The sequence below is a fragment of the Phasianus colchicus genome, chromosome 38 (assembly GCF_987193195.1).
Source record: "Phasianus colchicus chromosome 38, bPhaCol1.hap1.1, whole genome shotgun sequence".
Lineage (NCBI taxonomy): Eukaryota > Metazoa > Chordata > Aves > Galliformes > Phasianidae > Phasianus > Phasianus colchicus.
The window spans coordinates 1,675,316-1,699,252 of NC_143473.1; the positions used below are offsets into that span (position 1 = coordinate 1,675,316).

The 23,937-nt window shown below is 62.5% G+C and overlaps 2 protein-coding genes across 2 annotated transcripts in view; both read right to left on the bottom strand.

Annotated features, from left to right (window-relative positions):
• Window positions 1–3,919: 3,919 nt before the first annotated feature.
• Window positions 3,920–23,937, bottom strand: part of STRN4 (striatin 4) — a 34,744-nt gene continuing 14,726 nt past the window's right edge. Inside the window, exons 9-17 of the mRNA XM_090130040.1 lie at window positions 21,744–21,856; window positions 17,341–17,516; window positions 17,193–17,240; window positions 15,278–15,399; window positions 12,726–12,890; window positions 9,548–9,682; window positions 7,489–7,587; window positions 7,306–7,392; window positions 3,920–4,212 (exon numbers count right to left, since the gene is read on the bottom strand). Coding sequence (XP_089986166.1) covers window positions 4,043–4,212; window positions 7,306–7,392; window positions 7,489–7,587; window positions 9,548–9,682; window positions 12,726–12,890; window positions 15,278–15,399; window positions 17,193–17,240; window positions 17,341–17,516; window positions 21,744–21,856 — 1,115 coding nt within the window. The 3' untranslated portion in view covers window positions 3,920–4,042. The remainder of the gene's footprint in view (window positions 4,213–7,305; window positions 7,393–7,488; window positions 7,588–9,547; window positions 9,683–12,725; window positions 12,891–15,277; window positions 15,400–17,192; window positions 17,241–17,340; window positions 17,517–21,743; window positions 21,857–23,937) is intronic.
• On the bottom strand, window positions 20,641–21,727 carry LOC149913388 (uncharacterized). The gene has a single exon (XM_090130043.1). It carries the CDS (start codon window positions 21,683–21,685, stop codon window positions 20,690–20,692), a length of 996 nt encoding a protein of 331 aa, XP_089986169.1. The 5' UTR covers window positions 21,686–21,727; the 3' UTR covers window positions 20,641–20,689.

Genomic DNA, 23,937 nt, shown 5'->3' on the forward strand with positions numbered 1-23,937 from the left:
CCATAAGCCCCCACCCCACAACCCCCCACCCCATAAACCCCCCCACCCCATAACCCCCCACCCCAAAACCCCATAATCCCATATCCTACACCCCATAACCCCCCCCACCCCATAAACCCCCACCCCATAAACCCCCACCCCATAAACCCCCCCCATAACTCCCCCCACCCCACAACCCCCCACCCCATAACCTCCCACCCCATAACCCCATAACCCCATATCCTACACCCCATAACCCCCCCACCCCATAACCTCCCACCCCAAAACCGCATAACCCCATATCCTACACCCCATAACCCCCCCACCCCATAACAATCCCACCCCATAACCTCCCACCCCAAAACCCCATAACCCCATATCCTGCACCCCATAAACCCCCCACCCCATAACAATCCCACCCCATAACCTCCCACCCCATAACCCCCACCCCATAAACCCCCCACCCCATAACCTCCCACCCCATAATCCCATATCCTACACCCCACAACCCCCCACCCCATAACCCCCCCACCCCACAATCCCCCACCCCATAAACCCCCCACCCCATATCCTACATCCCATAACCCCATAACCCCCCCCACCCCATAACCTCCCACCCCTAAACCCCATAATCCCATATCCTACACCCCATAAACCACCCCACCCCATAACAATCCCACCCCATAACCCCCACCCCATAACCTCACAACCCCATAAGCCCCCACCCCACAACCCCCGACCCCATAAACCCCCCCACCCCATAACCTCCCACCCCATAACCCCATAATCCCATATCCTACACCCCATAACCCCCCCCACCCCATAAACCCCCCACCCCATAACCCCGCACCCCACAACCCCCCCACCCCATAACCTCAGAACCCCATAACCCCCCACCCCATAAACCCCCCACCCCATAACTCCCACCCCAAAACCCCATAACCCCATATCCTATAATCCCATAACCCCATAACCCCCCCACCCCATAACCCCCCACCCCTAAACCCCATAATCCCATATCCTACACCCCACAACCCCCCACCCCATAACCTCCCACCCCATAACCTTACAACCCCATAAGCCCCCACCCCACAACCCCCCACCCCATAAACCCCCCCACCCCATAACCTCCCACCCCATAACCCCATAATCCCATATCCTACACCCCATAACCCCCCCCACCCCATAAACCCCCCCCATAACTCCCCCCACCCCACAACCCCCCACCCCATAACCTCACAACCCCATAACCCCACATCCCCATATCCTACTTCCCACAACCCCCCACCCCATAACCTCCCACCCCATAACCTCCCCCACCCCATAAACCCCCTCCACCCCACAACCCCCCACCCCATAACCTCCCACCCCATAACCCCCCACCCCATATCCTACATCCCATAACCCCCCCCCACCCCATAACCTCCCACCCCATAACCTCACGACCCCACAACCCCATAACCCCATATCCTACACCCCATAACCCCCCACCCCATAACAATCCCACCCCATAACCCCCCCACCCCATAACCTCCCACCCCAAAACTCCATATCCTACACCCCATAACCCCCCCACCCCACAACCCCCCACCCCATAACCTCCCACCCCATAACCCCATAATCCCATATCCTACACCCCACAACCCCCCACCCCATAACCTCCCACCCCAAAACTCCATATCCTACACCCCACAACCCCCCACCCCATAACCTCCCACCCCAAAACTCCATATCCTACACCCCATAACTCCCCCCACCCCACAACCCCCCACCCCATAACCCCCCCACCCCATAACCCCCACCCCATAAACCCCCTCACCCCATAACCTTCCACCCCAAAACCCCATAACCCCATATCCTACACCCCATAACCCCCCCCCACCCCATAACCCCCACCCCATAACCCCCCCAATCACCACGCACCATTTGCCAAACTCCTTTATTGAGACACAAACCGTCCCCCCCCCGCCGCCCCCCACCCCAAAAAAAAAAACCCCAAAGACACCCAATAAATACCCCATAAAAAGCAAACGGCCCTAAAAAGGGGGGGGGGGGGGGACACGACGAGGGGGGGGGGGCCCAAAATATCACACAGTGATAAGAGAGGCGGCCCCCCCGGGGGGGGGGGAATTGGGGGGGGGGATCTGTACAAATTTACACGGGGGGGGGGGCCCCAAAATGGGGTCTGAGGGGTTGGGGGGGGGGGTCCCAAATTGGGGGGGGGGTCCCAAATTTGGGGTTATTTTTTATTTGGGGGGGGGTGGGAGAAATGTGTCCCCCCCCCCCCCCCAGCTTCAAACCCCTAAATGGGGGGGGGGGCCCAAAATGGGGTGTGAAGAATTTGGGGGGGGTCCCAAATTGGGGGGGGGTCCCAAATTTGGGATTAGTGTTGGTTGGGGGGGGGGGGAATGGGAGAAATGCTGCCCCCCCCCCCAGCTTCGAACCCATAAACTGAGAAATTGAAAAGGGGGGGGGGGGGCAAAATGGGGTCTGAAGGATTGGGGGGGGGGGTCCCAAATTGGGGGGGGGGTCCCAAATTTGGGTTTTTTTTGGGGGGGGGGGGGGGGGATGGGAGAAATGCCCCCCCCAGATTCAAACCCCTAAACTGAAAATGGGGGGGGGGAGGGGAAATGGGGTCTGAAGGATTGGGGGGGGGGGGGGGTCCCAAATTGGGGGGGGGTCCCAAATTTGGGCTTTAGTGTTGGATGGGGGGGGCATAGAAAGACCCCCAAAGTGGGGGGGGGCGGGGTATTTAATTACTTAATTGCCCTGGGGGGGGGGGGGGGGGTAAAAGAGCCCCCAAAGAAATGGGGGCAAAACTGCACCGGGGGGGGGGGAATAGGGATCAAATAGGGACAGAATGGCCCCCCCCGGGGGGGGGGCAGTGACCCTATGGGGACAGAGACCCCAAATAGGGTCAGAAGTGCCCCCATGGGGGGGGGCAGGGCCCTAAATAGGGTCAGAACCTCCCTGGGGGGGGTCCCAGTGCCCCTATAAGAACTGAGACCCCCCCCCAAATAGGGTCAGAAGTGCCTCTGGGGGGGGCAGGGCCCTAAATAGGGTCAGAACCTCCATGGGGGGGCGTCCCAGTGTCCCTAATAGGGTCAGGACCTCTATGGGGGGGTTGGGGGGGGTCCCAGTGACCCTATAGGGAGAGAGACCCCCCCAAATAGGGTCAGAAGTGCCTCTGGGGGGGGCAGGGCCCTAAATAGGGTCAGAACCTCCCTGGGGGGGGGTCCCAGTGCCCTAATAGGGTCAGAATCCCCCTGGGGGGGGGGGGTCCCAGTGACCCTATAAGAACTGAGACCCCCCCCCAAATAGGGTCAGAAGTGCCCCCATGGGGGGGGGTCCCAGTGCCCCTAATAGGGTCAGAATCCCCCTGGGGGGGTCCCAGTGACCCTATGGGGAGAGAGACCCCCCCAAATAGGGTCAGAACTGCCTCTGGGGGGGGGGGGTCCCAGTGCCCCTATGAGAACAGAGACCCCCCCCCCTCCACAAATAGGATCAGAATCCACCCCCCCCCCCAGCTTTGTCCCATTGCCCCCCCCGAGGCTGTTTGTTGGGGGGGGGTAGGGATGTAAAAGAGGGGCGAAGGGGTTCAAAACGGTTTTCACCCCTTGGCCAAGGTGGGGGGGCAGGGTATATTTATGGGGGGGGGGGAGCAGAATGGAGGGGGGGGGTCAGACGAACACCTTGGCGCCCCCCCCCCCAGCTTTGCCCCCCCCCGAGGCTGTTTGTTGGGGGGGGGTAGGGATGTAAAAGAGGGGCGAAGGGGGGAAAGGGTCCAAAACGGTTTCACCCCTTGGCCAGGACATGGGGGGGGAGGGAGGAATTTTTATGGGCGGGGTGGGGTGCAGAATGGGGGGGGGGTCAGATGAACACCTTGACCTCCCCCCCCCACCTTTGTCCCATTGCCCCCCCCCCGAGGCTGTTTGTTGGGGGGGGGGTAGGGATGTAATGAAGGCGAAGGGGGGGGAAAGGGTTCAAAACGGTTTCATCCCTTGGCCAAGGTGGGGGGGCAGGGTATATTTATGGGGGGGGGGAGCAGAATGGAGGGGGGGGGTCAGACGAACACCTTGGCCAAAGCGTCGGCGCCGGCGCTGGCGATGAGGGAGCGGCTGGGGTGGAAGGCGACGCCGTGCACGGCCTCGTCGTGTTTGCGGCGGTGAGCCGGCAGCTCCTGCGTGCAGCAGCGGCTCGGGAGGTGCCACAGGCGCAGGGAGCAGTCGTGGCCTGGGGGGGGGGGCGACGGGGGGTGAGAGGGAGGGGGGGCGGGGGGGTTAGGGTGGGGGGGTGGGGGGAGATTGGGGGGGGTGGGGGGCGATGGGGGGATGGGGGCAATGGGGGCATTGGGGGCATTGGAGTCAATGGGGGCAATGGGGGCAATGGGGGGAATGGGGGAAATGGGGGCATTGGGGGCATTGGAGTCAATGGGGGCAATGGGGGCAATGGGGGGAATGGGGTCATTGGGGTCAAGGGGGGCATTGGGGTCAATGGGGCCATTGGGGGCAATGGGGGCATTGGGGGCAATGGGGGCAATGGGGGCATTGGGGGCAATGGGGGCGTTGGGGTCAATGGGGTCAATGGGGGCAATGGGGGCATTGGGGTCAATGGGGGCATTGGGGCCAATGGAGGGAATGGGGGCATTGGGGTCAATGGGGGCGTTGGGGGCAATGGGGGATTTGGGGGGAAAGGGGGTATAGGGGGAATGGGGGGAATGGGGGCATTGGGGGCATGGGGCCATTGGGGGTAATGGGGGTGTTGGGGTCAATGGGGGCGTTGGGGGCAAAGGGGTCAAGGGGGGCATTGGTGGCAATGGGGGTGTTGGGGTCAATAGGGGCAATGGGGTCAATGGGGGCAATGGGGGCAATGGGGGCATTGGGGGCAATGGGGGGAATGGGGGCATTGGGGGCATTGGGGGCATAGGGGGCAATGGGGGCAATGGGGGCAGTGGGGGCATAGGGGGCAATGGGGGCAATGGGGGCAATGGGGGGAATGGGGGCAATGGGGGCATTGGGGGCAATGGGGGCAATGGGGGCAATGGGGGGAATGGGGTCATTGGGGTCAAGGGGGGCATTGGGGTCAATGGGGCCATTGGGGGCAATGGGGGCATTGGGGGCAATGGGGGCAATGGGGGCATTGGGGGCAATGGGGGCGTTGGGGTCAATGGGGTCAATGGGGGCAATGGGGGCATTGGGGTCAATGGGGGCGTTGGGGTCAATGGGGTCAATGGGGGCAATGGGGGCATTGGGGTCAATGGGGGCATTGGGGCCAATGGAGGGAATGGGGGCATTGGGGTCAATGGGGGCGTTGGGGGCAATGGGGGATTTGGGGGGAAAGGGGGTATAGGGGGAATGGGGGGAATGGGGGCATTGGGGGCATGGGGCCATTGGGGGTAATGGGGGTGTTGGGGTCAATGGGGGCGTTGGGGGCAAAGGGGTCAAGGGGGGCATTGGTGGCAATGGGGGTGTTGGGGTCAATAGGGGCAATGGGGTCAATGGGGGCAATGGGGGCAATGGGGGCATTGGGGGCAATGGGGGGAATGGGGGCATTGGGGGCATTGGGGGCATAGGGGGCAATGGGGGCAATGGGGGCAGTGGGGGCATAGGGGGCAATGGGGGCAATGGGGGCAATGGGGGAAATGGGGGCAATGGGGGCAATGGGGGGAATGGGGGCATTGGGGGCAATGGGGGCATTGGGGGCAATGGGGGCAATGGGGGCATTGGGGGCAATGGGGGCAATGGGGGCATTGGGGGCAATGGGGGCAATGGGGGAAATGGGGGCAATGGGGGCAATGGGGGCAATGGGGGCATTGGGGGCAATGGGGGCAATGGGGGCATTGGGGGCATTGGGGGCATTGGGGGCAATGAGGGCATTGGGGTCAATGGGGGTGTTGGGGTCAAGGGGGGCATTGGGGGCAATGGAGGGAATGGGGGCAATGGGGTCAATGGGGGCGTTGGGGGCAATGGGGGATTTGGGGGGAAAGGGGGGATTGGGGGAATGGGGGGAATGGGGGCATTGGGGGCATGGGGGCATTGGGGGCATGGGGGCATTGGGGGCAATGGGGGCGTTGGGGTCAATGGGGGCGTTGGGGGCAATGGGGTCAAGGGGGGCATTGGGGGCAATGGGGGTGTTGGGGTCAATAGGGGCAATGGGGCAATGAGGGCGTTGGGGTCAATGGGGGTGTTGGGGTCAAGGGGGGCATTGGGGTCAAGGGGGGCATTGGGGTCAAGGGGGGCATTGGGGTTAATGGGGGCAATGGGGGCAATGGGGGCAATGGGGACATTGGGGTCAAGGGGGGCATTGAGGGCAATAGGGTCGAGGGGGGCATTGGGGGCAATGGGGGCGTTGGGGGGGCAAGAGGGGGGGGAGCGTGTGGGGTTAAGGTGGGGGGGTGGGGGGATATTGGGGGGGAAAGGGGCTATAGGGGGAATGGGGGGGTGGGGGGAATGGGGGGAATGGGGGCATTGGGGGCAATGGGGTCAGTGGGGGCAATGGGGGTATTGGGGGCATTGGGGGCAATGGAGGGAATGGGGACACTGTGTCAATGGGGGCATTGGGGTCAAGGGGGTCAATGGGGGCATTGAGGGCAATGGGGGCATTGAGGTCAATAGGGGCAAAAGGGGGCAATGGGGGCATTGGGGGCAATGGGGGTGTTGGGGGCATTGGGGTCAATGGGGGGTAATAGGGGGAATGGGGGCACTGGGGGCAATGGGGTCAGTGGGGGCAATGGGGGTGTTGGGGTCAATGGGGGCACTGAGGACAATGGGGGCATTGGGGTCAAGGAGGGCATTGGGGGTATTGGGGTCAGTGGGACTTCGGGGGGTAATGGGGTCAATGGGGGCATTATGGGGACGCTGGGGGGGGACACTGGGGACACCATGGGGTGGCCCTATGGGGTGGCCCTGTGGGGTGGCCCTATGGGGTGATGCTATGGGGTGGCCCTATGGGGTTGCCCTATGGGGTGATGCTACGGGGTTACCCTATGGGGTGTCCCTATAGGGTTTCCCTACGGGGTGTCCCTATGGGGTTTCCCTATGGGGTGGCCCTATGGGGTGATGCTATGGGGTGGCCCTATGGGGTGATGCTATGGGGTGTCCCTATGGGGTTTCCCTATGGGGTGATGCTATGGGGTGACGCTATGGGGTGATGCTATGGGGTTTCCCTGTGGGGTGATGCTATGGGGTGACGCTATGGGGTGATGCTATGGGGTTTCCCTGTGGGGTGATGCTATGGGGTGATGCTATGGGGTGGCCCTATGGGGTTTCCCTGTGGGGTGATGCTATGGGGTGATGCTATGGGGTGGCCCTATGGGGCAGCACTCACTGCCAGACATGAGGAAGACGCCATTGGGGTCGATGGCCAAACAGGTGACGGCGTCCAGATGTGCCACCATGGAGTGAACCACGTGACCTGCAGCACGACGGCGCGGCGCCGCCGCCTCGTTAGTGCTAACGAAGCGGCCCCAATTAACCCTTACGGCTCACGAAGCCACCCCCAATTAATTACCGGTGCGGTGATCCAGGAAACGAATCCCGCGGTCGTCGCTGGCGGTGATGGAGAGCGGCTGGGAGGGGTGGGCAACAACCTGATTGATGGCAGCCGAGCCTGGGGGCAGGGGGGCAATGGGGTCATTGGGGGCAGGGGGGACATTGGGGGCAATGGGGGCAATGGGGGCAGGGGGGGCAATGGGGGCATTGGGGGCACTGGGGGCATTGGGGGCATTGGGGGCAATGGGGGCAATGGGGTCATTGGGGGCAATGGGGGCAGGGGGGGCAGGGGGGGCAATGGGGGCATTGGGGGCACTGGGGGCATTGGGGGCATTGGGGGCAATGGGGGCAATGGGGTCATTGGGGGCAATGGGGGCAGGGGGGGCAGGGGGGGCAGGGGGGGCAGGGGGGGCAATGGGGTCATTGGGGGCAATGGGGGCAATGGGGGGCAATGGGGTCATTGGGGGCATGGGGGGCATTGGGGGCAATGGGTGCAATGGGGGCAATGGGGGCATTGGGGGCAATGGGGGCAATGGGGGCATTGGGGGGCATTGGGGGCATGGGGGGCAATGGGGTCATTGGGGGCATTGGGGGCAATGGGGGCATTGGGGGCATTGGGGGCATTGGGGGCATTGGAGGCAATGGGGGCATTGGGGGCAATGGGGGCAGGGGGGGCAATGGGGGCATGGGGGGCAATGGGGGCATTGGGGGCAATGGGGGCATTGGGGGCAATGGGGGCAATGGGGGCAATGGGGGCATTGGGGGCAATGGGGGCAGGGGGGGCATTGGGGTCAATGGGGGCAATGGGGTCATTGGGGGCAATGGGGGCATTGGGGGCAATGGGGGCAATGGGGGCAATGGGGGCATTGGGGGCAATGGGGGCATTGGGGGCAATGGGGGCAGGGGGGGCATTGGGGTCAATGGGGGCAATGGGGTCATTGGGGGCAATGGGGGCATTGGGGGCAATGGGGGCATTGGGGGCAATGGGGGCAGGGGGGGCATTGGGGTCAATGGGGGCAATGGGGTCATTGGGGGCAATGGGGGCATTGGGGGCAATGGGGGCAATGGGGGCAGTGGGGGCATTGGGGGCAATGGGGGCATTGGGGGCAATGGGGGCAGGGGGGGCAATGGGGGCATGGGGGGCAATGGGGGCATTGGGGGCAATGGGGGCATTGGGGGCAATGGGGGCAATGGGGGCAGTGGGGGCATTGGGGGCAATGGGGGCAGGGGGGGCATTGGGGTCAATGGGGGCAATGGGGTCATTGGGGGCAATGGGGGCATTGGGGGCAATGGGGGCATTGGGGGCAGGGGGGGCATTGGGGTCAATGGGGGCAATGGGGTCATTGGGGGCAATGGGGGCATTGGGGGCAATGGGGGCATTGGGGGCAATGGGGGCATTATGGGATGTGGGGCAGTGCCCCAACCATCAGTGTGACACAGCAGCACTCACACACTCACACTCACACACTCACTCCCACTTCCACTCATTCATACGCTCCCACACTCCCACTCACACTCCTACTCACTCTCACACTCACACTGACTCACACACTCACACTCACTCCCACTCCCACTCCCATTTACACTCACACTCCCACTCCCTCCCACTCCCACTCCCTCCCACACTCACACTCACTCCCACTCCCACTCGCACACTCCCACACTCCCACTCCCACTCCCACTCCCACTCCCACTCACTCACACTCACACTCCCACTTCCACTCCCACTCCCACTCCCACTCACTCACACTCTCACTCCCACTCACTCCCACTCCCACTTCCACTCCCACTCACACTCCCACTCACACTCACACTCACTCCCACACTCCCACTCCCACTTCCACTCACTCCCACACTCACACTCCCACTCCCACACCCACTCTCACTCCCACTCACTCCCACTCCCACTCACTCCCACACTCACACTCCCACTCCCACACTCACTCCCCCACTCCCCCACTCCCACTCATTCATACACTCCCACTCCCACTCCCACTCCTACTCCCACTCCCTCCCACACTCACACTCACTCCCCCACTCCCACTCCCACTCCCACCCACTCCCACCCCCCCGCTCACCCTCCCCGCGCTCCATGGCCAGCAGTGGCCGCGCGGCCTCCAGGTCGAAGAGCAGCGCAGCGCCGGAGCGGAAACCGAAAACCGCCTGGCTGGGAGCCGGCGCCCAGAACGTCAGCGACGTGGGGACACCCAGCTCTGCGGGGACAACGGCGGCGTTGGGGACACGGGGGGACAAGGACAGTATGGGGACATGGGGATATAGGGGGACAATGGCTGCGTTGGGGACATGGGGATATGGGGGGACAATGGCTGCGTTGGGGACATGGGGGGACAATGATAGAGTTGGGGACATGGGGGGACAATGGCAATGCTGGGGACACGGGGGACACGGGGGGACAATGACAGTGTTGGGGACATGGGGACACGGGGGGACAATGGCTGCGTTGGGGACATGGGGGGACAAGGACAGTGTTGGGGACATGGGGGACATGGGGGGACAAGGCAATGCTGGGGACATTGGGGACATGGGGGGACAAGGACAGTGTTGGGGACATGGGGGACATGGAGGGACAACAGCTGCATTGGGGACATGGGGGACATGGGGGGCCAAGGACAGTGTTGGGGACATGGGGGACATGGGGGGACAAGGCAATGCTGGGGACATTGGGGACATGGGGGGACAAGGACACTGTTGGGGACATGGGGGGACAATGGCAGCGTTGGGGACATTGGGGGACAACGAGAGTGTTGGGGACATGGGGACATGGGGGGACAATGGTTGCGTTGGGGACATTGGGGACATGGGGGGACAATGAGAGTGTTGGGGACATGGGGACATGGGGGGACAACGAGAGTGTTCGGGACATGGGGACATGGGGGGACAATGATAACAGTTGGGGACATGGGGGACATGGGGGGACAACGACAGTGTTGGGGACATTGGGGGACAAGGACAGTATGGGGACATTGGGGACATGGGGGGACAACAACAGTGTTGGGGACACAGAGCTCCACAGGGACACGGGGGGACAATGACAGCGTTGGGGACACTGGGGGACAACGAGAGTGTTGGGGACATTGGGGACATGGGGGGACAATGATAGAGTTGGGGACATGGGGACAAAGGGGGACAATGACAGTGTTGAGAACAATGTCCAATGTGTCCCCCTGTCCATGGGGACACAGGGGGACAAAGACAGTGCTGGGGACATTGGGGACAATGACAGTGTTGGGGACATTGGGGACACGAGGGGACAATGAGAGCTGGGGACACGGGGGGACAATGACAGTGTTGGGGACACTGGGGACATGGGGGGACAACGGCTGCGTTGGGGACAAGGGGGCAGGGGGGGACAACTACAGTGTTGGGGAAAAGATGACACAATGGTGACATTTTGGTGACACTTCTGGGACACTTTGGTGACACACTGGGAACACTTTAGGGACACTTTGGGGATGCTTCGGGGAAACACAGGTGACCCTTTGGGGACACATGGGGGACACATTGGGGACACATTGTTGACCCTTTGGGGACACACAGGTGACACCTTGGGGACACCTTGGGGACACAATGGTGACACATTGGGGACACTTTGGTGACACTTTGGGGTCCCTTTGGGGATACATTGGTGACACACTGGTGACCCTTTGGGGACACACAGGTGACACCTTGGGGACTCTTTGAGGACACTTTGGTGACACTTTGGTGACACATTGGGGACACATTGGGGACACATCAGGGAAACACAGGTGAAAATTTGGTGACACATTGGTGACCCTCTAGGGACACTTTGGGGACCCTTTGGTGACCCTTTGAGGACACACAGGTGACACTTTGGGGACCCTTTGAGAACACGTTGGTGACACTTTGGGGACACATTGGTGACACCTTGGTGACACATTGGTGACCCTCTGGGAACATATTGGAGACACTTTGATGACACACTGGGGACCCTTTGCTGACCCTACGGTGACACTTTGGGGACACCTTGGGGACACATTGGTGACCCTTTGGGGACACACAGGTGACACCTTGGGGACACTTTGGGGACACATTGGGGACACTTTGGGGACACATTGGGGACACACAGGTGACACTATGGGGACACACAGGTGACACTTTTGGGACACTTTGGGGACCCTTTGGGGACCCTTTGGGGACACTTTGGGGACACACTGGTGACACTTTGGGGACACTTTGGTGACACTTTGGGGACACTTTTGGGACACTTTGGAGACACACTGGGGACACTTTGGGGACACTTTGGGGACACCTTGGTGACACTTTTTGGGGACACATTGGTGACACATTGGGGACCCTTTGGGGACACTTTGGGGACACATTGGTGACCCTTTGGGAACATATTGGAGACACTTTGACGACACACTGGGGACCCTTTGCTGACCCTACCGTGACACTTTGGTGACACTCTGGTGACACCTTGGTGACCCTCTGGGGACACACAGGTGACACCTTGGGGACACTTTGGTGACACATTGGGGACACATTGGTGGCACACTGGTGACCCTTTGGGAACACATTGGAGACACTTTGACAACACACTGCGGACCCTTTGCTGACCCTACGGTGACACTTTGGTGACACTTTGGTGACACCTTGGGGACACTTTGGGGTCCCTTTGGGGACACTTTGGTGACACTTTGGGGACACTTTGGGGACACTTTTGGAGACACTTTGGGGTCCCTTTGGAGACACTTTGGAGACACTTTGGGGACACATTGGGGACACACTGGAGACACTTTGGTGACCCTTTGGTGACACCTTGGTGACACTTTGGTGACACCTTGGGGACACAATGGTGACACCTCGGGGACACTTTGGAGACACTTTGGGGACCCTTTGGGGACACATTGGGGACGCATTGGTGACCCTTTGGGAACATATTGGAGACACTTTGCTGACTCTATGGTGACACTTTGGTGACACCTTGGGGACACTTTGGGGACACATTGGTGACACCTTGGGGACACTTTGGGGACACATTGGTGACACTTCGGTGACACTTTTGGGACACCTTGGTGACACTTTGGTGACCCTATGGTGACACTTTGGGGACCCTTTGGGGACACATTGGGGACGCACTGGTGACCCTTTGGGAACATATTGGAGACACTTTGACGACACACTGCGGACTCTTTGCTGACCCTACGGTGACACTTTGGTGACCCTTTGGTGACACCTTGGGGACACTTTGGGGACATTTTCCCCCCCACTCACCGCCGGCCGCCCTGTAGCTCAGCAGGCAGGCGCTGCTGCGCGGCTCCCAGAGGCGCACGGATCCGTCGGCAGAGCAGGACAGCAGGCGGCGCCCGCACGCATCGAAGCTCAGACCCCAAACCGCGTCCTCGTGGCCCTGCAGCACCCCGCTGTGCACCCCGGGGTCTGGGGGGGGGTCAAAAGGGGGGGTGAGGGGGTGACAATAATTGAAGGTGGCCCTGCAGCACCCCGCTGTGCACCCCGGGGTCTGGGGGGGGGTCAAAAGGGGGGGGTTGATGTCACCAAGTGGTGAGGAGAAGGTGGGGGGTGACAATAATTGAAGGTGGCCCTCCAGCACCCCAATCTGCACCCTGGGGTCTTGGGGGGGGGGGTCAAAAGGGGAGGGGGGGCACAGATGTCACCAAGTGGTGAGGAGAAGGTGGGGGGTGACAATAACTGAAGGTGGCCCTCCAGGACCTCGATCAGCACCCCGGGGTCTGGGGGGGGGGAGTAAAAAGGGGAGGGGGGGGGCTTAAGGGGGGGGGTTAAAGGGGGAGGGGTTGATGTCACCAAGTGGCGAGGAGGGGGTGGGGGGTGACAATAGTTGAAGGTGGCTCTCCGGGACCCCCCTCTGCACCCCGGGGTCTGGGGGGGGGTGAAGGGGGGGGACAGATGTCACCAAGAGGTGAGGAGGGGGTGGGGGGTGAAAATAATTGAAGGTGTCCCTCCAGGACCCCACTGTGCACACTGGGGTCTGGGGGGGGGAGGGACAATAGTTGAAGGTGACCCTCCAGCACCCCACTCTGCACCCTGGGGTCTGGGGGGGGAAAAGGGGGGGGGACAGATGTCACCAAGAGGCGAGGAGGGTGGGGGGTGACAATAATTGAAGGTGGCCCTCCAGCACCCCGCTCTGCACCCTGGGGTCTGGGGGGGTAAAGGGGGGGGGACAGATGTCACCAAGTGGTGAGGAGGGGGTGGGGGTGACAATAACTGAAGGTGGCCCTCCAGGACCCCACTCTGCACCCTGGGGTCTGGGGGGGGGAGTAAAAAGGGGAGGGGGGGTTAAAGGGGGAGGGGTTGATGTCACCAAGAGGTGAGGAGGGGGGGGGGGGTGACAATAATTGAAGGTGGCCCTCCAGCACCCCGCTCTGCACCCCGGGGTCGGGGGGGGGGGACAATAATTGAAGGTGGCCCTGCAGGACCCCACTCAGCACCCCGGGGTCTTGGGGGGGGGGGGTCAAAAGGGGAGGGGGGGCACAGATGTCACCAAGTGGTGAGGAGGGGGTGGGGGGTGACAATAATTGATGGTGGCCCTCCAGGACCCCCCTCTGCACCCTGGGGTCTGGGGGGGGGAGGGACAATAGTTGAAGGTGACCCTCCAGCACCCCACTCTGCACCCTGGGGTCTGGGGGGGGTAAAGGGGGGGGACGGATGTCACCAAGAGGTGAGGAGGGTGGGGGTGACAATAATTGAAGGTGGCCCTCCAGCACCCCGCTCTGCACCCTGGGGTCTGGGGGGGGGTCAAAAGGGGAGGGGGGGCACAGATGTCACCAAGTGGTGAGGAGGGTGGGGGGTGACAATAATTGAAGGTGGCCCTCCAGCACCCCACTGTGCACCCTGGGGTCTGGGGGGGGGTTAAAGGGGGGGGGACAGATGTCACCAAGTGGTGAGGAGGGGGTGGGGGGGGACAATAATTGTAGGTGACCCTCCAGGACCCCCCTCTGCACCCCGGGGTCTGGGGGGGGGTCAAAAGGGGGGGTGAGGGGGTGACAATAATTGAAGGTGGCCCTCCAGGACCTCGATCAGCACCCCGGGGTCTGGGGGGGGGGGAGTAAAAAGGGGAGGGGGGGGGCTTAAGGGGGGGGGTTAAAGGGGGAGGGGTTGATGTCACCAAGTGGCGAGGAGGGGGGGGGGGTGACAATAGTTGAAGGTGGCTCTCCAGGACCCCCCTCTGCACCCCGGGGTCTGGGGGGGGGTGAAGGGGGGGACACAGATGTCACCAAGTGGCGAGGAGGGGGTGGGGGGTGACAATAATTGAAGGTGGCCCTCCAGCACCCTGCTCTGCAACCCGGGGTCTTGGGGGGGGGGGTCAAAAGGGGAGGGGGGGGCACAGATGTCACCAAGTGGTGAGGAGGGTGGGGGGTGACAATAATTGAAGGTGACCCTCCAGGACCCCACTGTGCACCCTGGGGTCTGGGGGGGGGAAGGGACAATAGTTGAAGGTGACCCTCCAGCACCCCACTCTGCACCCTGGGGTCTGGGGGGGGGTTAAAGGGGGGGGGACAGATGTCACCAAGAGGTGAGGAGGGGGTGGGGGGGGACAATAACTGAAGGTGGCCCTCCAGGACCCCCCTCTGCACCCCGGGGTCTGGGGGGGGGGTTAAAAGGGGGAGGATGGATGTCACCAAGAGGTGAGGAGAAGGTGGGGGGTGACAATAATTGAAGGTGGCCCTCCAGCACCCCGCTCTGCACCCTGGGGTCTGGGGGGGGTAAAGGGGGGGGACAGATGTCACCAAGAGGTGAGGAGGGGGGTAGGTGACAAGAATTGAAGGTGGGGGGGTGGCGTCACCCACCGTAACCATCGTAGGGATCCACGTTGAGGTCCGGCAGCTTCCAGCGCCGAATGCAGCCGTCGGCTCCGCCGCTGCAGCACAGCTGGGCGTCCGCAGCCACGGCCACGGCCAGCACCGGGCCTCTGGGGGGGTTGGGGGGGGGACAAAGAGGTGGGGGGGGGATAAAAGAGGGGACAACAGGAAGCCAACAGGAGCATCACGTCCGTCCGGGGTGCCCACGGTGTCACCAAAGCACATTTGGGGACCCACAGCGTCACCAAACCCCATCAGGAGTGCCTGAATGGTTCTGCTGTCCCCATACTGTCCCCAACCCCATTTGTGAGCATCCCTGACCCCTGCTGTCCCCATGCTGTCCCCAAACCCCATTTGTGAGCATCCCCTGAGCTCTCGTGACCCCATAATGTCCCCAACCCCATTTGTGAACCCACAGCGTCCCCAAACCCCATCAGGAGTGCCTTAATGGCTCTGCTCTCCCCATAGTGCCCCCAACCCCATTTGTGAGCATCCCAAGAGCCCTGCTGTCCCCATAATGTCCCCGAAGCCCATTTGGGAATCCACAGCGTCCCCAAACCCCATCAGCAGTGCCTTAATGGCTCTGCTGTCCTCATGCTGTCCCCAACCCCATTTATGAGCACCCACTGAGCTCTCATGTCCCCATAGTGTCCCCAACCCTATTTGTGAACCCACAGCGTCCCCAAACCCCATCACGAGTCCCTTAATGGCTCTGCTGTCCCCATACTGTCCCCAACCCCATTTGTGAGCATCCCCTGACCCCTGCTGTCCCCATAATGTCCCCAAAGCCCATTTGGGAACCCACAGCGTCCCCAAACCCCATCACCGGTGCCTGAATGCCTCTGCTGTCCCCATGCTGTCCCCAACCCCATTTATGAGCATCCTGTGAGCTCTCATGTCCCCATAATGTCCCCAAAGCCCATTTGGGAACCCACAGCGTCACCAAACCCCATCACCAGTGCCTTAATCCCTCTGCTGTCCCCATAGTGTCCCCAACCCCATTTATGAGCACCCACTGAGCTCTCATGTCCCCATAGTGTCCCCAACCCTATTTGTGAACCCACAGCATCCCCAAACCCCATCACGAGTCCCTTAATGGCTCTGCTGTCCCCATACTGTCCCCAACCCCATTTGTGAGCATCCCCAGAGCCCTGCTGTCCCCATAATGTCCCCAAAGCCCATTTGGGAACCCACAGCGTCCCCAAACCCCATCATGAGTCCCTTAATGGCTCTGCTGTCCCCATGCTGTCCCCAACCCCATTTATGAGCACCCACAGAGCTCTCATGACCCCATAGTGTCCCCAAACCCCATTTGTGAACCCACAGCGTCCCCAAACCCCATCACCAGTGCCTTAATGGCTCTGCTGTCCCCATACTGTCCCCAACCCCATTTGTGAGCATCCCCAGAGCCCTGCTGTCCCCATAATGTCCCCAAAGCCCATTTGGGAACCCACAGCGTCCCCAAACCGCATCACCAGTGCCTTAATGGCCCCATAGTGCCCCCAACCCCATTTGTGAGCATCCCCAGAGCTCTGCTGTCCCCATAATGTCCCCAAACCCCATTTGTGAACCCACAGCATCCCCAAACCCCATCAGGAGTGCCTTAATGGCCCCATAGTGCCCCCAACCCCATTTGTGAGCATCCCCTGAGCTCTCATGACCCCATAATGTCCCCCAACCCCATTTGTAAACCCACAGCATCCCCACACCCCACCTTAATGCCTCTGCCATCCCCACTGTGTCCCCCACCCCATTTACCCCCCCTGCCCTCCCCACGCTGTTCCCCACACCCCCGTGCCGACCGTCCCCTGAACCCTGCCCCCCCCCCTCCCCCCCATCCCCATTTCCGTCCGTCCATCCGTCCGTCCGTCCCCCCCCCCCCCCAAAGCTTCCATCTCCCAACCTGTGCCCTCGGAAGGCGTAAACCGGCTCCACGTCCAACGCTGCGCTCCTGCAAAGCGCGGCTCAGCATCACAACCAGCATCACCACCCCCCCTAAAACACCCCCCCCCCCCCACCCCGACCCCCCTGACCCCCCCCCCAGCACCCACTTTTTGGCTGCCACGGCTTTCTGGAGGTTCCACAGCTTCATGGTCCCGTCCTCGGAGGCGGTGAGCAGCGCGGGGTCGGAGGGGTGGAAGGCGACGCCCCGCACCGAGTCGTAGTGGCTGCGCAGGGTGAATTTGGGGCTCCACGTCTTCTTCAGGGCATCGCGGCCCTCCGACAGCTGGGGGGGTAAAAGGGAAAAAAAAGGGGGGGGGGGGATGCAGCAGGAAGGAGGTGAGATGATGGCGCTGCAAAAGGTGGGGGGGGGGGGGGTACAGGGGGATGGGTATAAATGGGGATGGGGGGACAATGGGGACGGCTGGGGGGGCATAAATGGGGCTGGGGGCACTGGGGGGACAGAAGAGATGGGGAGGGGGCATAAATGGGGCTGGGGACACAGGGGGGACAGCAGAGATTGGGGAGGGGGCATAAATGGGGCTGGGGGCACAGGGGGGACAGACACAAATGGGGATGGGGGGACAATGGGGAGAGCAGAGATCGGGGGGGTCATAAATGGGGCTGGGGGCACAGGGGGGACAGTCATAAATGGGGATGGGGTGACAATGGGGAGAGCAGAGGTTGGGGGGGGCATAAATGGGGCTGGGGGGCACAGGGGGGACAGAAGAGATTGGGGAGGGGGTATAAATGGGGCTGGGGGGACAATGGGGACAGCAGAGATCGGGGGGGGGCATAAATGGGGCTGGGGACACAGGGGGGACAGCAGAGATTGGGGAGGGGGCATAAATGGGGCTGGGGGCACAGGGGGGACAGTCATAAATGGGGATGGGGTGACAATGGGGAGAGCAGAGGTTGGGGGGGGCATAAATGGGGCTGGGGGGCACAGGGGGGACAGGGGGACAGCAGAGATCAGGGGGGTCATAAATGGGGTTGGGGGCACAGGGGGGACAGACACAAATGGGGATGGGGGGACAATGGGGATGGCTGGGGGGGCATAAATGGGGCTGGGGGCACAGGGGGGACAGTCATAAATGGGGCTGGGGGGACAATGGGGACAGCAGAGCTCATGGGGGGGTCATAAATGGGGTTGGGGGCAAAGGGGGGACAGCAGGGGGGGGAGGAAGGGGGGGGGACGGCAGGGAAGGAGGTGAGATGGGGAGATGATGGCACTGCAAAAGGTGGGGGCGGGAAAGGGATGGGGGGTACAGGGGGATGGGTATAAATGGGACAATGGGGAGAGCAGAGCTCGTGGGGGGGCATAAATGGGGTTGGGGGCACTGGGGGGACAGCAGAGATCGGGGAAGGGGCATAAATGGGGCTGGGGGCACAGGGGGGACAGTCATAAATGGGGCTGGGGGGACAATGAGGAGAGCAGAGGTTGGGGGGGGCATAAATGGGGCTGGGGGGCACAGGGGGGACAGGGGGACAGCAGAGATCAGGGGGGTCATAAATGGGGTTGGGGGCACAGGGGGGGCAAGAGATCGGGGAGGGGTCATAAATGGGGCTGGGGGCACAGGGGGGACAGACACAAATGGGGATGGGGGGACAATGGGGACGGCTGGGGGGGCATAAATGGGGCTGGGGGCACAGGGGGGACAGCAGAGATTGGGGAGGGGGCATAAATGGGGCTGGGGGCACAGGGGGGACAGTCATAAATGGGGCTGGGGGGACAATGAGGAGAGCAGAGGTTGGGGGGGGCATAAATGGGGCTGGGGGGCACAGGGGGGACAGGGGGACAGCAGAGATCAGGGGGGTCATAAATGGGGTTGGGGGCACAGGGGGGGCAAGAGATCGGGGAGGGGTCATAAATGGGGCTGGGGGCACAGGGGGGACAGACACAAATGGGGATGGGGGGACAATGGGGACGGCTGGGGGGGCATAAATGGGGCTGGGGGCACAGGGGGGACAGCAGAGATTGGGGAGGGGGCATAAATGGGGCTGGGGGCACAGGGGGGACACTCACAAATGGGGCTGGGGGGACAATGAGGAGAGCAGAGCTCGTGGGGGGGCATAAATGGGGTGAGGGGAACAGGGGGGACAAGAGATCGGGGGGGTCATAAATGGGGCTGGGGGCACAGGGGGGACAGTCATAAATGGGGCTGGGGGGACAATGGGGACAGCAGAGATCGGGGGGGGCATAAATGGGGCTGGGGGCACAGGGGGAACAGACACAAATGGGGATGGGGGAACAATGGGGACGGCTGGGGGGGCATAAATGGGGCTGGGGGCACAGGGGGGACAGTCATAAATGGGGCTGGGGGGACAATGGGGACAGCAGAGATCAGGGGGGGGCATAAATGGGGTGAGGGGCACAGGGGGGACAAGAGATCGCGGGGGTCATAAATGGGGCTGGGGGCACAGGGGGGACAGCAGAGATCAGGGGGGTCATAAATGGGGCTGGGGGCACAGGGGACAGAAACAAATGGGGCTGGGGGCAAAGGGGGACACTCACAAATGGGGTTGGGGGCGCAGGGGGGACAACAGAGATCGGGGGGGGTCATAAATGGGGTTGGGGACACGGGGGACACACAGAAGACACTTTGGGGACACATTGGGGACACACAAATGACACTCTGGGGACACTTTGGGGACACATAAATGATCCTCTGCTGACACTTTGGGGACACATTGGGGACACATTATGGACACACTGGGGACACGTTGGGGACACGTTGGGGACACACAGGTGACACCTTGGGGACAATTTGGGGACACATTTTGGACACTTTGGCGACACATTGGGGACACTTTGGGGACACACAGATGACATGTTGGGGACACGTTGGGGACATTTTGGGGACACTTTAGGGACACATTGGGGACACACAGGAGACACTTTGGGGACACTCTGGGGACACTTTGGGGACCCTCTGGGGACATTCTGGGGACACTTCGGGGACACACAGATGACACTTTGGAGACATGTTGGGGACACGTTGGGAAAAACTGAGGACACTTTGGTGACACTTTTGGGACACATTGGGGACACATTATGGACACACTGGGGACACGTTGGGGACACGTTGGGGACACACAGGTGACACCTTGGGGACAATTTGGGGACACATTTTGGACACTTTGGCGACACATTGGGGACACTTTGGGGACACACAGATGACATGTTGGGGACACGTTGGGGACATTTTGGGGACACTTTAGGGACACATTGGGGACACACAGGAGACACTTTGGGGACACTCTGGGGACACTTTGGGGACCCTCTGGGGACATTCTGGGGACACTTCGGGGACACACAGATGACACTTTGGAGACATGTTGGGGACACGTTGGGAAAAACTGAGGACACTTTGGTGACACTTTTGGGACACTTTGGGGACACATTGGGGACACTTTGGGAACACATTGGGAAAAACTGAGAACACATGGATGACACGTTCAGGACACATTGGGGACACATTGGGGACACTTTGGGGACAGGTTGGGGACACACAGATGACACTTGGGAGACATGTTGGGAAAAGCTGAGGACACATGGATGACACGTTGGGGACACTTTGGGGACACGTTTGGGGACACTTTGGGGACACATTGGTGACACTTTGGGGACACTTTGGGGACACATAAATGACTCTGCTGATGCTTTGGGGACACTTTGGGGACACACAGATTACACTCTGGGGACACTTTGGGGACACTTTGGTGACACTTTGGTGACACTTTGGGGATCCTTTGGGGACACATTCGGGACACATTCGGGACACTCTGGGGACACTTTGGGGACACATTTGGAACACATTGGGGACAGTTTGGGGGCATTTTGGGGACACGTTTGGGGACCCCTTCGGGACACGCTGGGGACACATTGGTGACACTTTGGGGACACATAAATGACTCTGCTGATGCTTTGGGGACACGTTGGGGACACGTTGGGGACACATTGGGGACACATTGGGGACATGTTGGGGACATGTTGGGGACCCTTTGGGGACCCTTTGGGGACACGTTGGGGACACGTTGGGGACACATTAGGGACACACTGTGGACATGTTGGGGACACTTTGGGGACACATTGGGGACACGTTGGGGACACGTTGAGGACACATTGTTGACCCTTTGGGGATGCTCTGGGGACCCTTTGGGGACACATTCGGGACACATTGGGGACACACTGGGGACACTTTGGGGGCATTTTGGGGACACTCTGGGGACACTCTGGGGACACTCTGGGGACACTCTGGGGACACGCTGGGGACACATTGGGGACACGTTGGGGACACTTTGGGGGCATTTTGGGGACACGTTGGGGACACTTTGGAGACACATTGGGGACATGTTGGGGACACGTTGGGGACACATTGGGGACACACTGGGGACACTTTGGGGGCATTTTGGGGACACGTTGGGGACACATTGGGGGCACTTTGGGGGCATTTTGGGGACACTTTGGGGACACTTTGGGGACACGCTGGGGACACTTTGTGACACTCACGTCGCAGCCCAGCTCGTTGTCGTTGCTGACCGTCAGGTCCGCCAGGTCCCCCAGGCTGACGGCCCCCCCCAGGCTGTCCATGATGAAAACCTCGGGGGGGAGCCCCAGGGAGCCTGCGGGCAACGGGGGCAATGGGGCACCGGGGGGGCAATGGGGGCAGCATGGGGGGCAATGGGGCACCGGGGGGGCAATGGGGCACCGGGGGGCAATGGGGGCAGCATGGGGGCAATGGGGCACCGGGGGGGCAGTGGGGCACCGGGGGGGCAATGGGGGCAGTAGGGGCAGCATGGGGGGCAATGGGGGGCAATGGGGCACTGGGGGGGCAGTGGGGGCAGCATGGGGGCAATGGGGCACCGGGGGGGCAATGGGGGCAGCATGGGGGCAATGGGGCACCGGGGGGGCAATGGGGGCAGCATGGGGGCAATGGGGCACCGGGGGGGCAATGGGGGCAGCATGGGGGCAATGGGGCACCGGGGGGGCAGTGGGGGCAGCATGGGGGCAATGGGGGCAGTAGGGGCAGCATGGGGGGCAATGGGGGCATCACTGGGGGCAGCATGGGAGCAATGGGGCACCGGGGGGGGCAATGGGGGCAGCATTGGGGGCAATAGGGGCAGTAGGGGCAGCACTGGGGGTACTGGGGGGCACTGGGGGTCAGTGGGGGCAGCATGGGGGGCAATGGGGCACCGGGGGGGCAATGGGGGCAGCATGGGGGGCAGTGGGGCACCGGGGGGGGCACTGGGGGCAGCATGGGGGACAATGGGGCACCGGGGGGAGGCAATGGGGGCAGCATGGGGGGCAGTGGGGGCAGTAGGGGCAGCATGGGGGGCAATGGGGGCAGCATGGGGGGCAGTGGGGGCAGTAGGGGCAGCATGGGAGGCAATGGGGGCACTGGGGGGGGCAATGGGGGCAGCATGGGGGGCAATGGGGGGCAATGAGGCACTGGGGGGGCAATGGGGGCAGCATGGGGGGCACTGGGGGGCAATGGGGCACCGGGGGGGCAATGGGGGCACCATGGGGGGCAATGGGGGCAGCATGGGGGCAATGGGGGCAGTAGGGGCAGCACTGGGGATACTGGGGGGCACTGGGGGGCAGTGGGGGCAGCATGGGAGGCAATGGGGGCACTGGGGGGGGCAATGGGGGCAGCATGGGGGGCAATGGGGCAGCATGGGGGGGCACAACTGGGGGCACCACTGGGGGGGCAATGAGAACACTAGAAGGGGGGGGGTCACTGGGGCATCATTGGGGGCACCATGGGGGGCAATGGGGGGGCACGGGGGGGGGCACTGGGGCAGCATGGAGGGGGTCACAGAGGCATCACTGGGGGCAGCATGGGGGGCACTGGGGGGGCACGGGGGGGGCAATGGGGCAGCATGGGGGGGCACAACTGGGGGCACTGGGAGGCACCACTGGGGTGGCACTGGGGGGGCGCTGAGGGCACTTGGAGGGGGGGGGGCACTGGGGCATCATTGGGGGCAGCATGGGGGGCACTGGGGGGCACTGGGGGGGGGCACTGGGGGGGCACTGGGGGGTACTGAGGGCACATGGGGGGGTCACTAGGTCATCATTGGGGGCAGCACAGGGGGCACTGGGGGGGCAGCATGGGGGGCACTGAGGGCACTTGGAGGGGGGGGGCACTGGGGCATCATTGGGGGCAGCATGGGGGGCACTGGGGGGGGGCACTGAGGGCACCATGGGGGGGGGATCAGTGAGGCATCATTGGGGGAAGCACAGGGGGGCACTGGGGGCACCGTGGGGGGCACTGGGGGGGGCACGGTGGGCACTGAGGGCACTGGGGGGGGTCACTGGGGCATCATTGGGGGCAGCACAGGGGGCAATGGGGGGGCAGCATGGGGGGCACTGAGGGCACTTGGAGGGGGGGGGCACTGAGGCATCATTGGGGGCAGCATGGGGGGCAGCATGGGGGGCACTGGGGGGGCACTGGGGGGTACTGAGGGCACATGGGGGGGGGTCACTGGGGCATCATTGGGGGCAGCATGGGGGGCACTGGGGGGGAGCACTGGGGGGGCACTGAGGGCACCATGGGGGGGGGATCAGTGAGGCATCATTGGGGGAAGCACAGGGGGGCACTGGGGGCACCGTGGGGGGCACGGTGGGCACTGAGGGCACTGGGGGGGGTCACTGGGGCATCATTGGGGGCAGCATGGGGGGCAATGGGGGGGCAGCATGGGGGGCA